This window comes from Mastomys coucha, unplaced genomic scaffold (assembly GCF_008632895.1).
Source record: "Mastomys coucha isolate ucsf_1 unplaced genomic scaffold, UCSF_Mcou_1 pScaffold22, whole genome shotgun sequence".
NCBI classification, from domain to species: domain Eukaryota; kingdom Metazoa; phylum Chordata; class Mammalia; order Rodentia; family Muridae; genus Mastomys; species Mastomys coucha.
This window is the reverse complement of record NW_022196905.1, coordinates 220,477,872-220,495,563: the sequence shown is the minus strand read 5'-3', so window position 1 is coordinate 220,495,563 and position 17,692 is coordinate 220,477,872. Positions and strand designations below refer to the sequence as shown.

General features: G+C 37.3%; 1 protein-coding gene across 23 annotated transcripts in view; it reads right to left on the bottom strand.

Annotated features, from left to right (window-relative positions):
* The window catches only part of Inpp4b (inositol polyphosphate-4-phosphatase type II B), a 752,337-nt gene that overhangs the window by 63,441 nt on the left and 671,204 nt on the right, over positions 1-17,692 (bottom strand). For all 23 annotated transcript variants that reach the window (XM_031340451.1, XM_031340446.1, XM_031340450.1 and 20 more), the window contains 5 exons: positions 15,431-15,603; positions 14,148-14,271; positions 12,801-12,918; positions 8,658-8,798; positions 6,504-6,601 (listed from right to left, as the gene is read on the bottom strand). In XM_031340451.1, coding sequence (XP_031196311.1) covers positions 6,504-6,601; positions 8,658-8,798; positions 12,801-12,918; positions 14,148-14,271; positions 15,431-15,603 — 654 coding nt within the window. The remainder of the gene's footprint in view (positions 1-6,503; positions 6,602-8,657; positions 8,799-12,800; positions 12,919-14,147; positions 14,272-15,430; positions 15,604-17,692) is intronic.

Sequence of the window (17,692 nt, the reverse complement as noted above, 5' to 3'; positions counted from 1 at the left end):
GCAACCAACCAACAACAAAAAACCTATTCTATTAAATGCTGCAATTGATGCCCCAAGTCTAACTGCTTCTACTTAATCCTCATTATTAATAAATGTACTTTCTCTTTCTGTTCACTTCCCTTGGATGACAGGTCTGTCATTTGAATATACTCTAAATGATTTTTCAAGTGTGGTGGGCTAGGTCTCCCATTCTCTGCACATGCAGACCTCCTTATGATGTATGACACTTCATTTTACATGGGGACTGCATAGAATGCTATTCACATAATGCATTTTAAATTAATTCTATATAAAACACTATTAGATTCATATTTTATTTCTTTTTGTCAAGGGAGGAGTTGTGCAGGATGTTTCATTTTTCCTAGTGTAGAACTTAATGCTTTAACCATGCAGTATCACACATGTCAAAAGCCACCTAGGAGGAAGTAAAACAGCAACAGTAAGACCATAGAGCTAAATTATATGGGGAAAATCCATCGCCCCCACACTGTGACTCTTCTTCTGGAAACGATTTGGCTTTAGTGAAGATTATCCCTTGGTTACATTGACTCATTGTCTGTAAGCTATCTAGTCATCTCCACCCTCCCTGGTGACTGACATGACATTTTATACACTGTATCATCTCTGCCAATGTCTGCTAAATTGAATGTGAGAGTTCTGGCAAAAGTTTCATACCTATGATGAAGTATATGACAATATTATACTTATTCTCACTGCAAACCTGAGATTTTTCAAAGACGTATTTCATATGCAATCTGTATTGCTATAATGAATGAAATACTGTATGTGACAAAGATGTCAAATGTTTTAGGAATTGTTTGAGACAGCTACAACAAAAAGTGGTCACCCTGTTCTTCTCTCTTAGCTCACAGTGCTACATAGCCCAGCCTTGCTGGGAGAAGAAAGGAGTCCATATGTGATAATTTTCTAGTAGACCTGGGTGGTAATACCCCTACTTCATTTTGGATAAAAAATAAAATGTTTGGACACTAATATCAGAAAAAAGGGACAGTAAATTTGGATGTGATAAATTGGCAGTTGGTCTCTTTTCCTTTAAGGAGGGCAGAACACTTCACTGGCCCCTTTTACCAAATTACCTCTACAACGTCATGGTGACTTTCAAACATGAAGTTATCTGTGCAAGTGACTGAGAGCAGAGGCCTTCTATTAAGTTATTTTTAATGCAAAAGTTAAATCTTTTAGGGAGGCAGGGACATGACAGATTCCTGACAGCAACAAGCCCAGTGCAAACATCAGAGTGAACAGAAGTAAGCCTGCCCTGCCCACTGCACTTGCCCAGCTGATCAGAGGTGCCCTGGATATCACAGGTATGGCCTGGGGGGGAACACTCCAGAAGATTTCCTGCCTTGGTGTCAAGGCAGAGAGCACAAACATCTGAGAACTGCAGCAATGTATAAAGAAAGCCAGGAGGAAGAAACCCACAACAGCTCAAAGGATCTTTTTGTCAATGCTCGAGAATACATTTTAATATATATATATATATATATATATATATATATATATATATATATATATATATTATATATCTGTTATATATTATATGTATGTTTTTGATCCCTATTAGCTGCTTCAGACCAATGTTCAGCAAAGCCTGACAAGAGAACGACTGCTCACCATGTGGAGACCCCTGCCCACTACACCTTCCAGCCAAGGCTCTTTGTTCTCAGCTGAGGGGGGAGTTGAGAGTATAAGAGTATCCCTGAATTTAAATGAGAATTTATTCCAGTGGCATTGAGAATTTTGAACAGATTAGCTGATGATTCGCTAGACTGCCGAGCATCCCAGAAGGGCATTGGCAAGGCTGATAGGCCCCTTTAATTCTGCATCACACTCCCACTTACTAACAACTAAAGGCTAAATGGTCAGTAATGTTCATAGCAGGCACTAACAGAAAACTACATTTTTTAAAATAGTTTTCTGAATTGAGACTATCCACTTAGCCTACATATGTCAGGGAATTAGTTGATACTTGGGGAAGATTATACTTGCTCACAACAATTTCCTTTATGAGTGAAAGAAAACTAAAAACTATCTTCCATTGAATGAACACATAGCCTAAGGCAATTTCATCATAGGCATGATGTGACAAAAGTAAAGTTTATCCACTAAGATTAATGACATCTTTGGAGAAGAAACAATTTTTACTTAGAAATCTACATAGAATCCAAACATTTCACTTATAAGTCATTAAAAAAAACAGGGTTAGAAAATTAATAGGCAGCATATGCATTGTATCTTTTTAAAGAAAGTATTGGATTTCATAAATTATCTGTTCTTCAATATGAACTTCTTAAATTAACTGTAAAAACAAATAATGGATTTTGTGCATTAAAGAGATGACCTGGAATGGTCCTATCTTCCAGAATGGTAGTTCTTGCTATTTTGGGTAATTCTGTAGGCCCCCCCATCTACAGTCCTAATACAGTTCTTTGGCTGCCTTTTGGATAGAGGGTAGCCCAGCTCTGCTTTGCTATGTGACATATCTACAAGAGGTACAAGCCATATATATTTGTATGAGTATACAGATTTCTGTTGTACTTTTGTTGCAAAGTTCAACCACAATGACAACACCACTTGATTCTGCAGATAACCTGATAGTTTTGCTACGGAACATAACAAGCAAAGTGGAGGAAGTCGGGTACACTAAAATCTAACTAATCAGATATAATTGGCTCAATTTAAATTGGTTCAATCTGTGGTTATAAGAGTTAGTGTTTGGAATGTAGATAGAAATTATGCTGGCTTGGTAAAGAGACCATTGTGGGTTCTCTTCTAAGATCCATGACATCCACAGATATAGGTCTCACCCTGCATCAAAGATATGTCTCCTTGAAACAGACAGAGACCCTTGCAGAAAATTGCAACAGATCAAAATACCGATAACACGTAGTGTGAGAATCAGCCGAAGTTATACATGTACAACAGCTTCCTCAGCAAAGGATCATGGGAGAAGAAGAGGAAGAAAGATTGTAAGAACCAGAGAAGAAAGGGAGTTTGCCTTGAGATTGATCTCCAAGAAGTGTCGGCAAAACTACACCTATGTAATCTCATTAACACGACCTGAACAAGATCTACACCAATAGACATGCTAATGTGGAAAGTGGAAATTTCATGGGGTTCAACCCTTGATAAGAAATGGCAGGCATATTAAAAAACATAACTGAATTATTAGTGAAGTTTTTATAGATAAACCCAGTCAATAATTTATCTACTGTCCTTGCACATATAGTAAATCATTAGTCCCCTTTTTATGATCTTTGGTTAATGTTTCTTTTTCCAATATTTTTATTAAATTAATTTATTTTTTATATCCATATTCCATTCCCTGCCCCTCCAATTCACCCTCCAACTGCTCGTCATTTCATACCTCCCTCCAAACCTCTCTGTCTCCACGTGGATGCCCACACCCTCCACCCCACCTGACCTCTAAACTCCTTGGGGCCTCCAGTCTCCTGAGGGTTAGGCACATCATCTCGGTATGAACACAGACCCGGAAGTCCTTTACTGTATGTGTGTTGGGGGCCTCATATCAGCTGGTGTACACTGTTGGTTTGGTGGTCCAGTGTTTGAGAGATATGGGGGGTCCAGATTAATTGAGACTGCTAGTTCTCCCTCAGGATCACCCTTCTCCTCAACCTCCTTCAGCCTTCTCAATTCAACAACAGGGATCAGCTGCCTCTGTCCAATGGTTGGGTGCACTAATAATTTAGTTATGTTTTTTAACATTCCATGAACCTTTAGAGCTGTGGCAGGTGATGGATGTTTAGCAAAATAATTACTCCTAATTGGTATACATGTAAACATTCTCTGTTGTGAATTTCTTATTTGATTTATAATTTGAATTTATAGGTAAACTGTGATGAACTTTTTACCATGTGATCATGTGCTCTGAAAGATGCATAAGTGCTGAGGACAAAGACAGGAGAGAATTATTCTCCTTATCCCCCTCTTTTCAGCCATTCTCTTCTTATGCCCTCTTAGCAATATTTTCCTTAGCCTCCTTTTCTTAGTACTCCTTATCCCACTTTTCTTACATTCCACTTATCCCCTTTTTCTTAGGCCCCCTTACCCTTTTCTTTAAAAGCTCTTCCCCCTTTTTCTTAGAGAGCTTTAATCAGAAACATTTTACAACTTAGAAATAAATGTTAAAATCACTTTGAAAAAAGAAAGAAAGAAAGAAGCGGCAGGCAACTGAGGAATGTTGAGTCTTTCCCAGGAAAGAGTACCCAGACAGGGTATTTTAATATCATCCTCTCTGCTTCAAAAGCATATACATCAAAGTAAAATTATAGAGACTGATCAGGTTAATTTATATTCTGCCATCTACCTATCTATCTCTATGATAATACTATTTTATTATATACTAATATATCTCTATGTGTATTTAACAACAATTAAAGAAATAGAGGCCATGAATTTGAGAGTAAGGAGATGCCTGAGAAGTAATAAAAGAGGGAAAGAGAAGGCTGAAGTAATGTAACTGTATTTTAATTTCAAAGAATAAAAGATGTTAAAGGCTATCATACTTTTAATAGACAATCAATGTAATAAATTTATTTTTATATAATAAAATTTCAAGTTTCAAAGATACTTGGTTATATAGTCAGCTTTTTACACTCCAGGGCTTACCATCCATAAATTAATCAACCATAGATCATATGTGTTCAGAAGTAAAACTGCATCTGTATGGAACCTGTTGTAGACTTGATGTCTAAGTGATTATTCCCTATAAAATACAGCATAACAAATATTTCCATGCTGCTTAAATATGTACTTTAACGTATTTATAGGGTTTCCAGAAACCATTCCCTTATGGAGATTGAGAAGACAACTTTAATGTGTAATATAGAAAGTCTAATGCTCTTAAATCCTTTTTTAGATAAAAAGCATAAGACCTAGTTTATTTTATTTTACATCTCAACCACAGTTTCCCTTCCCTCTTCAATCTTTAAACATTTATTCCTTCAAATAGTTTAAATTACTTGAGTATATAAGTGTTTTACATTTTACATTAGGCAATTCTTCAGTAAGTACTTTTACTTAATTTCTTTTTAGGCGAAATGGTTGGTTTTGGTATAATAAAACCCTTCACAAAGTTTCATAACCTACTTTCAGTTTACCCCCTGAATAGCAAAGACATGTTAATAGTTCTCAAACATTACTATGAATCAAACATCACTTGGAAGCATGGGTTCAAGGAGGTGCAGGAGCCTGAAGAGGAGCTGAGGACCTGCATTCCTGATTGATTCCCAGGTCTGCTGATGCTGATGGGCTAGGGAATATAGCTAATTGTTATATATCAGTGTAGACAGAAGTCATCTTGTAAATAAATGAAAATTCTGACATTATTTTGGAATGATAAGAAAAGTCAAATCTTGGAGCAACAAATGACTAATATCTGAGTCTTAGTAATTTCATTAATCGCTAAAGAAAAGTAGTTTTGTTTACACATACTAGTAACCTAAGTGAAAGTAACAAACATATAATACAAAGCATACTATGGGTGCTATTTTCTATTGGAAAATTTTGATTTTGGGAAAATATATTTTATACGAAATACAGTAATATAGAAATCATAACATAAATACCAGGACAGAAACTTTTCTATATATCTGCACATGGCTACATGGCTCATTTTAGTATCATGAAAGAATACTCATTGGGTTATGAAAAGACAAATATTCTGCTGCCTATGAGTCCAAGCACCAGACACAAACAATCAACAAATTGCTTATAAATTGGTGACAACTACACTTTGTGGCTTTTGGTGAAATGTAATATTTCTACTTGTTAAATTTAGTTTCCTGTCCATATACATATCTGAGGAGAATTATACTGGAGATAGATGAAATCCTGGTCAGTCCATAAATTCAAATACTTAAGAGCTCAAGTTGAAGAAAAAGCTACCCTAGTGAATAATTAAGAGCACACATCCAACATTTGAAACGTGATGGTGAAAATTTTCACATAAAATGGTACAATATAAATACACCCAATGAATTTGTCCCTTAAGTTATAAATCTTAAGACTACATTGGAGAACTTGTAATTTATATCACTTCACATTACACTGGAGCACTTGTATTCTATCTGACTTCCTCTTTATATCCATGTACTATATTTCATATGGATAAAATATTAAAGACAAATGATCCAGCTTTTTAGGTGTTAACTATATAAAATTTTTATTGGGCTCAGTTGAGATTTTTAATTGTACCTTCCATATTTCTAAATCTTGGCCTTTTCTACACTTAGTGTCCCAGCATGGACACTGGGCACACTGAAGATGGCAATCAAAGTAATGAACAGGCTTTAGCCATGCCACCTTGGCAATCAGTCCTTTTCTTCACAGAAACTCAGTCATATTCACTTCACACCCCATGCTACTTTACTCACAGGCCTCTTTTGCTTAAGATTTTTAATCAACAAATGATTGTTAATCAACAAATGACTGCTAGTGATTTCTACAACCCATATACTTACAATCAGGAGGCATCTTTTCCATAAATATTGAATAATATTCTTGTACAAGTTCAAAATTTTCTTGATTAATACTTTCTTGCAAAGAAACATCTCCAAACCTAAAAATAGAAAAAGAGGAGGAGGAAGAGGAGGAGGAGGAGGAGGAGAAGGAGGAGGAGGAGGATAGTCATGGGATATAAAACAGCATCAAATATTATATGGATTATCTTGTCCTTTTACATAGATGATTTTTTTTAACATTTTATACCTTACCTGTGAGGTCACTCCTCAGCACAAAGAGGAAGCCCCTCCATCTCTCTCCATTTGAAGATTCCCTATTCATGCTCTCACATAGATCTAGAAGAACATGTCTGGAAGCTGGGCTAGATGTCATACTGTCTTGTGCCAACTACTGAGCACATGCTACAGTCCTCCCCGGGAGCACTTCACCTTTGAATACACTCTGTATGGGCCTGCCGATGTGTACCAGAGCTCTCCTCACCCACCTTCATCATGTCCTTTTTGTTCTGTATACCACTGCATCTCTCTTCTCTTTCAATATGGCCCAGTTTCACACAAAAAGTTTATATTTCTACCAAAGGATGTTATGCAAGTAGCTTTCAATAGTACCTCCATCCAAACCTATATGTATATTTTTCTTGGTGTCAGTTGAAGTTTCAGTGCTACTCTACAACTGTAATCTTGCTATGTTATGAATCATAATGTAAATATCTCATGTGCAGTATGTGTGATATGCAACATTCAGAGGGGTCACAACCATACAAACACTGCCTTACAAGAAAGTCCCTATACTGGAATCAAACTCCTTCACTAGTTTTGTTTTTTCAACATTTTTGGTTATTTCATGACCCAATTTCATGTGATATTTGCTCATACACTTCTTCTACAGGATGATAATCATCTTTACCTAACTTCTGCAGCTTGGCAAAGCAAGTAGTGTCTGACAGAATCCATGTTCTGCATCTATATCAAATAAAGTATCCAGAAAAAACCAAACAAACAGGATTTCTTTATTGTTATCTGATTTTGCCAGATAATGTAAGCAGCTGTAGGATTATTGGACTAAAGATTTGCATTTTCGCAAAACTCATGTGTAGAAACCTTTACTTCCAGTGTATGTGTATTTACTGGTGTGACCTCTTAGGAAATGATTGAGGTTAAATAACGTGAGGGCAAGTTCTGGTCCTGTGTCATTAATGTCCTTATAAAAGGTGCTACCAAATACCTTTTCTACCCTTCCCCTACATTTGTGTGAAGAGGAGGTCATGTGAGCACATAGAAAAAGAGCCTTCCCCAGAGACCAATACCCTGGAACTGGCTCAGACATTTCCAAGCCTCTTAGTTACGAGAAATGATGTTTAGTTTTTTTAAGCTGTCTAGTCTTCTATCTTCATGTTAGTCTACAGTTAACATTTATCTATTTAAACATGATCACATCAAAGACATGGTTGAGGATAAATATTAAATAGAAAGTTATGGGATTTATGGAGTATCTTACATGCAAGATTTGTTTGAAGAAGACCAAAATTCTAAATCAGAATAATAGGGACCAAAGCACAGAGGGGAAGTGTTCTGCCAGAATCAATAGTGTGTTGGTGGCAATGTGCTAAGCAAACTGACTTTCCTGCTTCCCACCTTGTCTCTGTATTCTGCAGTTTTGTCTTTTTTGTCAAATCTTGTCACTCTTAAATAGTTTTCAGGTAATTAAAAGTTACAATTTTAACTTACAAACTAGATAAAGGAAAATGAATGCTTTCAAAATGAAGTGACCTCTAACGCAGTTAGAATGACACAGATGATAAAAACTAGTTTGGCTACAGGGTCACTGGTCCTTGAAAACTCCTACCAGCTCTTTAAAAGTCTGTAAACAGGAGAATTGGAGCCTATGCTCTAGGTCACACTCAGAGGCTGCATACATATTTTGCAATTGGTATAAATATATTTCTCAAGGTTTTGACACATTTAAATCTAATTAGGGGCATGACTCCTCCATGTACAGTTTGTTATAAGAAGCAACTTGGAAGTATATTAATTGAAATGGAAATGCTACACATCACATGTTTAAATTTTATACATAGAAATATGGTATTTCTCAGTATGCAGTAAAAAGAGAAAACAAAAAACACTAAGCCCCATCTTTCTCATGAAGCCTACCTCTCAGCCAGAGTCTGCTGCTCATTGATTCCAACATTAAACAGAACAGGATACACGTGAAGCAACTGGCCTTCTTTAATCTGCAGAGGGAGCGACTCAAATACTGTAGCTGGAAGCTTGACCTCCACCACATAGTGTTCACTGCAGACAGGAAGGATGGAAGAAAAAAATGGTTTAGGTTGTTTGTAGTTCATTGGGAGGAAAACCACCAAAGGATGGGTTGACTTGGGCTTTTGTTGGTTATGTGAATTCATTCCACTGTTCAATCACTGAAGGGATATACACCCATTTCATTGTTAAAATGCATGCTGTGTACATTGGCAAGTATATGTGTATCTACATTCTCAGCACTGCTCTGGATTCTGTAGGAAACAGAGGACAATTAGCTCATTTTTGAAGAGCCCTGGCCAAGCACATAGGTCTGTTTTCATTTGCTACTAGAATCAAAGCAGTCCTCCAAATATGGCAAATTGATATAATGGTGTTTTTTTTTTTTCAATATAACGAGGCTTAATAAACAAAGCAATAAATAACATTGTTATGATCTAAATGTGAACTGTCCCACACAAACTATAGTGTTTGACCAGTTGTTTCACAGAGAGTGGTGGTACTAATGGAGATGGGGTAGTTGAGGTTGGGGGCCACTGACTATAGGTGTGGATGCTTCACAATTATAGTTTCCCTGCCCCTGGTGTGCAGAGCTGTGACAGTCACAGTCAGAGCCTCTGCATCATGAAGCAATCATAGCTACAGCCACACCTTCCCTTCCTGAGAGCTCGGATGATGAGACCAAATAAGCCTGCCTTCCCTTCTTTTGAGGTACATGGTCATATGATAAGGAAAGTGTTTCTTTTGACTTAGTCAGATGGATGAACCCCCCTGTTTCTGATGGTCAGATGGAAAAAAAGTAGTTTGTTTAATAACCAAATATATAACCTTAGGCATTTGCAATTCTTTTGAAAATTTTGCATAAAACTGAAAATTTTTCATTAGAAAATTTCATTAAATATGATCCTAGCTATGCAGTGTTGGAAATTTAGAATCCATAAAATGAGCTTAGTAGTAGCTCTTTGTATATGCTACAATTGCAGGAAAGACTTGAGTGTAGACATGTAAAGTGTTTAGCCTAGAAACTAGAGAAAGTCATGAACTTTCAGAAGTATATGAAGTGGGTAGGATCATAGTCCATACATTGCGTGCGTCTCCTTTTGACAACCCTTTCCAATTTTCAAGTAAAACATTGTGTCAAACACTATCTATCATAGACTCACATTTGTTGGTGTTTTATTGTGTTATGTTTTGTTTTGTTTTGAGCCTGCAGTCAGGGATGTTGGCAGCACCCAGCAAATATGTACAATGTAATATTCTATGTTTACCTTGCTCTTGGTTAACTTCAAATAGGCTGAAGTTTATTTCAAGTCTTTCAACAACGTAAAGGCATGAATGCTTATAACTGGCCCATGTTGTCAAGGTTCATGCTTATAACTTGCCCATGTTGCACCATTGTTGGTAATGTGTATGACTAAGTCACATTTTAGCTTAGCAGTACACCATGGTGCATTTTTCCCATTCACTCATGAGTAGACAGATTATGCATAATATTTTTATTGCAAATAGTCCCAGGATGAATATTTAGGTAAAAGCTTATGGAGTAAACAAATGTTTTGTTTCCTCTTGGGTATATATTTAAGAACCCTATTATAAGTTTGCATTTGATTAAAAAAAAACTGATTAGCTATTTCCTTTATTTTTAATTAAAATGTAATTACATCATTACCTCTTCCCCTTCATATTTTCCCTTCCTCCAAGCCAAATATTCCCATTATATTACTCCTTCAAAAGTTAATGGCCACTTTCTCTTCATTTTTTATACATAAACCCACAAACATACACACACATATAGAAAATACATAAATACAACCAGATTTGTTTGTATGTTTGCGATTTCAAAGTTGACCACTGGTGTTGGATAACCAATTAGGGTACTCTACTTCCCTTCCTGGCAGTAATGTATGAGTTCCCCAGGATTTCTTTGTTGTTGCAACATTTGTCATTATCAGAAGTCTTGAGGGTGATGATTTCAGTGTGAGTAAACTAATATGAACGGGCAGGTTTCGCTCCTCCCCCATTGAGTAGAGATACTGGGTATGGTTTCATATGCTCTTTATTAATTTCAATTTAATTTTTACTTATTCACTTAACATTCCTCTCACTGTGTCCTCCCACAATCGTTTCTCCCTTCTCCCTCCATTTCTTCTCTGAGCTGGTGAGATCTCCCTGGGTATCCCTCTATCATGGCACTTCAAGACTATGCAATGCTAATCTGCTTCCTATCTAAGTGAGGCCAGATAAGGCAGCCCAACTAGAAAAACATATTCCACGTGTAGGCCACAGCTTTTGGGATAGTCCCCGCTCCAGTTGTTGAGGACCCACATGAAGACCAGCTGCACGCTTGCTACATATGAGCAGTGAGGTCTAGGTCCACCCTGTGTATGTTCTTCAGTTGATGGTTTAGACTCTGAGAGCCCCAAGTGTCCTGGTAAGTGGAGTCTGTCGGTCTTCTTGTGGAACTCCTATCACCTTTGGAGACTATAATCCTTCCTCATATACTTCTTATCATTTATCTCTATTCAAATTTTTGTCAAGTTTTAAATTATATTTTTAATTATTATTTAGATGTGAAATGCCTAAGTATTTTTGGGAACAAGGACTTTAAAAATATATAATCTGTATGTGTTTTTTCTCAGTTTGTGACTTGTCTTTTCACATTCTTGGTGATTTCTTTTAAAGGTGTGCGCGTGCGCGTGCGCTCGCGTGCGCGTGTGTGTGTGTGTGTGTGTGTGTGTGTGTGTGTGTGTGTGTGTGTGCGTGTGCATGTGTGGGCTGAGGATCATACCAAGGTCTCTAAGCCTGGTGTCCAAGTGCTTTACTAGCTAAACTTCCTTCCAGATGAGACAGATGTTTGGAGTGACTCTCCTTAAAGCAGAGACAATTTACCCAGTCTTTTGTCTTACTGGAGTCTTGCACTCCTTTGACAAGTTCTGATCATAAACATAGCTTGAAGGATGTCCTCAGCAAGAACACCCTTCTCTTTGTCTGTACAAATGGCCTGATAATCTTCTCCATGAATTTTTGGGGAAATATCAGCTTGTCACATTTGATAATAAACTTCAGAATAATGTACAGAGCTGTGCTATTTTCCAGGTGTATTTGTGAACAATGTTTACTTATTTTTTCCTCCTATGAATAGCAAAGGATGCATTAATATCTGGATGAGACATTTACTCTCACAGGGGCTATATTTTCTTTCCTTATGTTCCAGAGTTATCTTTCAACTAGACTTGAGGAACTGGAAGTTTTGGATACACATGATTCTAAATAATTATTTTATGTTTACTTTGATTTTTTTCTCCATTTCTCTCTAACACAGGTTTACACTGTGACCTAAGACTATTTCAACATTCAAGTAACTTCATACAGTACTTAGATATGTTAACATCAAATCAATTAAAATCTGGATGACTTCTGATTGAAATAACATTTATATGGTATATTTCTCCTATTAGAAGTCTCTTTTACATACCATCATATTTTATTATTATTTCTAGTTTTGCCCATTTTATTTTGACCTTAGAAGCTATTTATTTCAAACCCTTCTCGGAAATGTTGTAGTCTGAAAGTGAATTGTCAAAAATGATTAAGAAAAATGGTGGAATTTGCACCCGACATAAGAATATATCCTTCCTAACATGTTGCTGCATTTAACTGAATTTAATTTCAAGTCATCTCAAGAATTATGAAGCTATTAGCTGGACAATTCCCGTAAAAGTGAAAACACCCAGAGCTTTGGACTAGACAGTAAGGAAGAGAAGTTGTCTTCGACTGTTGCAGCTGCTGCTGCTTCAGATTTTCTATTTATCCCATTCATCCTCATGTTAACCACTGTAAACACTCATGAGACTTCAAGGAGCTTATCAAGACCTCCTTGTATCATGCCACCATCTGGGTTTATTTCAAGCCCCCCAAAACAAAACCAATCAAAACAAAAAAATCCCCAAACATAAACTAAATTATCCAAGGAAACTTGCCCAGAAAACACTGTGTCAGTGATAAAATCTGGGCTCTGACATGGGCACCACTCACCGCCTTCCTGTGAGAACAGGGAGAACATCGTTGGATGTGGCTTCAGTTATTTTAAATGCAACCTTCCTCAAATCTGAAATTCCAACAGCCATGTCCTCCAGCATTCCAATTTCATCACCTGCACAGGGAGAAAGGGACCTTGTTACAAATAGACTATTAAAATAAAATGTTGGTCTCTGCTGTACTTCCCTGCTGGGATTGTCCCTAGCAGTTCAGTGAGTGAGTTTATGAAGGCAATGAGTCCATTCAGCATACTTTCCCATTCAGCTCAGGGGTTTCATCAGTGAAATAAGAACAGTTTCAATGGACTACAGAAGTCAATGTTCCCTTTGAGGGAAGAAGAATGTCCAGCTTTGTTGAAAGCCTAGAGAGAGATTTCTAAGCCTTTTATGAAGGGAAGTATCATTTAGACAGCTTTTCATTGACAGTACTATTAATTTGATTTTTTTAGGATAAAGAAAGCTGCAATGATCATTTCATCAACTGATCAATTACCTAATGCTAATTTCATCTTCAAACTCTGAAAAATATAGCCTGGAGATATAATGAATATTCTACACTAACACAATCCAAAGGGAATAGAATGTGAGCTACATAAATATCTGCGGATTTTCTGCTACTCATTTTTTAAAAAGAATAAAGTAAAACAAAGCAGCAGTGATATTGTTAAAATATAAACTGCAGATTCAAATGTAAAGCAAGATAGATTTCATTTTTTTGTTTTGTTTTGTTTTGGTTTTTGGTTTTTTGAGACAGGGTTTCTCTGTGTAGCCCTGGCTGTCCTGGAACTCACTCTGTAGACCAGGCTGGTCTTGAAGTCAGAAATCCACCTGCCTCTGCCTCCCAAGTGCTGGGATTAAACGCATGCACCACCATGCCCGGCGGAATATAGATTTCTTAATAGCTAGTACAAAACACCATCTTTGCTGGTCTTTGACATTTGATGTTCATGTCTAGAACACATTGATTTGGGGTAGATGCATTTGAAGCCTTCCATAAACATGGGGCTCCCATACTGAACAGCGGAGTTCTAGACACAAAGCTGCTATGTGTTTCAAATCCAATGACACCAATGTTGTCAATGACTCTCTTTATTGAATAAAAAATCCAGATGGCTGCTCAAGAGTCCACTCTGAAATAATCCACAATTCGATTTTCAAAACATAATATGAATCCAAAAGAAATCTCAAGGGTGAGTGAGTATAAAACTTAGAAGCTGACTTATTTCTGCAATGCTTGGTACAAAGAAAGGTTCACTTTTTACTTTTGATGCCATTTGAAAAAAAAGGGAAGTATTATCATTATAAATAGCCATAAGATCATAATATAAATTCATGTAATACTTACTGTAAGTACTTAGCAGCCCTTCATACTGTACTATCAAGCCCACTGTGTGAAGTTGCTGTAGGAAGCCAGGGTCATGCAAACTTGTATGTAATTTGATGATAAAACCACAAACCAATCCAGCAAGCTAAGAAAAGAAACCATTCAAGAAATTTACTGGGGTCAGCAAACTTATCATTTCAGTTTTTAAATATCTCCAGACTTTTGAGACATCACAGATTTAATTAAAATTCCTCAAGCATATATAACAAAGCTGCTAGAATTGGCACATATTTATTAAAATAAATTGACGGTTTTTGATCTAGGGCAGCATTGTCTAAAGTCTTGGGAAGACAGAATTGGAAGGAAGCTGGAGCTAGATAAATGGATTTCAGAATCAAGGTGGAAAGCCTTTGAATTGTATGTCTACCATCTATAACCATGGCACCATTAAATGTTCTTAAGATTTTTCAAATTACGCTATTATTTTGTTTTTTGCACATGTGACTAGAGCCACTAAAAGGACATCATTAATAAGCAAGTTTAAGAGGGAGTTCAATTCCTGGCTAGCTCTATCTGCCACTGGACCACTAATGACATCATGTACTGGCAATGGGGCAATTTGGTTAAAATAACCAAATTCACATTGACCGCTCACAAAGTGAAGAATTGCTGTCTCCTTCCCTTCATGCTTCATGTACTTGACCTCTGAACGTGAACTGTAGGGTAGAGAAACGGGAGAGAAAGAAACGCAGAAAGTACTGCACTGGTAGTGGAGCTGGTCTTAGAGTCATGATTAGGGTTGGATATATAGCTAAAGTGGTTTGTTGTGCAAGCCCCATGAACAAATCTTGCAGCCTTACAAACTTATTTTATAAATGAGAGAAGAGACCAATGTGAAACCCTGCCTTGAGATTTATGAGGAAGCTGAATAAATAAGGAGTTATATAAAAACGTCCCCTTCACTGAGTTCTTGGACATCACATGCAATGCAAGGTGACAGTCCCTTCCTTTTCACCCATAGCCAGTCCCAGGGAATGAAAAAAGGGGCCATTATACCTTCCTCACAGACTCCATCCACTGTTCAAGCAAAATATGCATATTTTTCCACAAAGAAATACCAACAGTTCAGAAAATGTCCATGATCTATCTATTCAGCCTATTTATTTATATTAAAAAAAAAAACAGGGTACCAGAATTTCAAAAAAGATCTTTAAAAATAAAACCAAGCAAAGAGTTCTACCCCAATCAATGACAGAGTGCTAGCAGTTTAACACTATTCTGTACACACTGCAAGTGGCACCCACCGCCTGACTGAAGACGATGTCTCTTCTCAGAGTCAGCATCAGACACTGGGGCAGACTATAGGCTAGTTCCTGAAGCAGTACAAATGTCAGGGATTGTTTTGCTCGGCTCACCACTTCTCCCATGCACTCCTTCAAGGTAAGAATGAGTGGGTGCAGCTGTTCATACCAGTCCTCTGTGGCAGGGCAAATGGGGAAAGAACAGCGGGAAACATGAGAAAGAGTCTTTGAGTATAAACTTGTACATCCTATCATTGATTCATTAAGATTAGGGTTGAAAATCTCTAAGTCCAGTGATTTCCCTGAATTCAGGTCTACAGCCAGTCTCCTGTTGCATCCTTCCACCTATATGTCTGTCTTATAAGACCATAGGCTGCCTTTCTGCTTCACTCTTCTCTAAGGTGAGCACTCCCTGTCTGTTTGTTAATGATGCACCAGTTTCTTTCTATGTGGGAGACAGATTTTAGTTTGCTGGATTTCTCCCAAAGATTTCACAGAAACATAACCATCAAATTAGCTCTTCTCCCATGGTGGCTCCTTTGACATCAATCTTCCCCTTGCTCTGCCCACTATGCACTCCTTTTCTTAGGTTCAATTTCTGCTCTCTCCCTAACTTACTCCCTTCTTGTCTCCATCGTACACAGATCGTGTCCTTCCTCCGTAGTGTGGATGTAGTGTAGATGCAGTGTAGTCAGTCTAAATCCCATTTCATTGCTTTCTCCTCCTTAGTTAAAACATATACAGAAACAAACACCAAACAAGCAAACCCATCACGTGTAGAATAAGCCAAAATTCATGAAACATCCTGCACACTTGTTCTAGTACCACCTTAAAAAATCATTTGCAGGGTAGATGGCTCACAGGTTAAGAGCAGTAGCTGCTTTTCCAGAGGTCCTGAGTTCAATTCCCAGCAATCATATTGGGGCTCATAACTTTCTATAGATCTGGTGCCCTCTTCTGGCCTGCAGACATGCATGCAGGCAGAACACTGTATACATAATAAATAAATAAATCTAAAATATGGAAGACAGAAAGAGAGAGAGAGAAGAGAGAGAGAGAGAGAGAGAGAGAGAGAGAGAGAGAGAGAGAGAGAGAGAGAGAGAGAGAGAGAGAGAGAGAGAGAGAGAGAGAGAGAAAGAGAGAGTTGTGGCTGGAGAGATGGCTCACTGGTTAAGAGTACTGACTGCTCTTTCAGAGGTCCTGAGTTCAATACATGGTAACTACATGGTGGCTCACAATCATCTGTAATAGAATCTGATGCCCTCTTCTGGTGTGTCTGGCAACAGTGGTAGTGTACTCATATATATTAAATAAATAAATAAATATTTTTTTAAAAATTATTTTCAATGTTGAGGTCTAAGTATATTAAATTATCTCCCAGCATGCTCTACTTTCTCACTCTAGGGACTTTGAAGACAGTTTCTTCTAGAAGTTTGCTTTTCTCTACTTATCTTTCTGATGGTTTATCTTCTCTGGAAACTTGGGTTGGAACCTTTGTCCTGGAAGAAGCTGCCTTCCTCCCTCTGTGTGTTTATCTTTCTCAAGGCTTGGGTGCTGGTGTCCTTCTTTGTGCCACTTCATTCTGATATTGCTATGTGTGAATAGTTATTTCTTTAATCTTCAGAACCAAATCTTCAGAAACTAGTACAGTGTTAGCTTTTAGCAGACATCAAAATTTGTCAAAGAATAAGTCAATTTCTGAAAAAATTATATGTTTTTGTAAAATGCAGGCATATATGAAAAAGTCAAACTTTTAACATCACTAGAGTTCCAAATAGTGTTTTAAAAGAATGGTGTGTGTGTGTGTGGGGGGGTTATGTGTGGGTGTATGTGTGTGTGTGGGTGTGTGGGTATGTACTATATATGTACATGTTTGCACATAGGTGTACAGGTATGTGTGCCTCTGTCCCTGTATAGAGGCACACATGAATCTTCCTCTATTGCTCCTATCTTTTATTTAGAGAGAGTCTCACCCTGAACCTGAAACACACCCATTGGCTAAATCCTCTGGACAATGAGCTCCAAGCTCTGTCTTCTTTGCTTTCCATTGTTGAAAATATGAGTGTACTTCTCTATGGTTGCCATTTTTCTTGGATGCTGATTGGCTGGATTTTGTTTTATACATTTTACTTAATGAAGAAGGTGTGACAGGATTGGATCCAAACTCAGATATTCAGCTTTACACATCACACACATTACTCAGTGAACTCTTTCTCTAGCACCAATCTCTTTTTTTAAATTAATCATTCTATTCCATTCCAAATG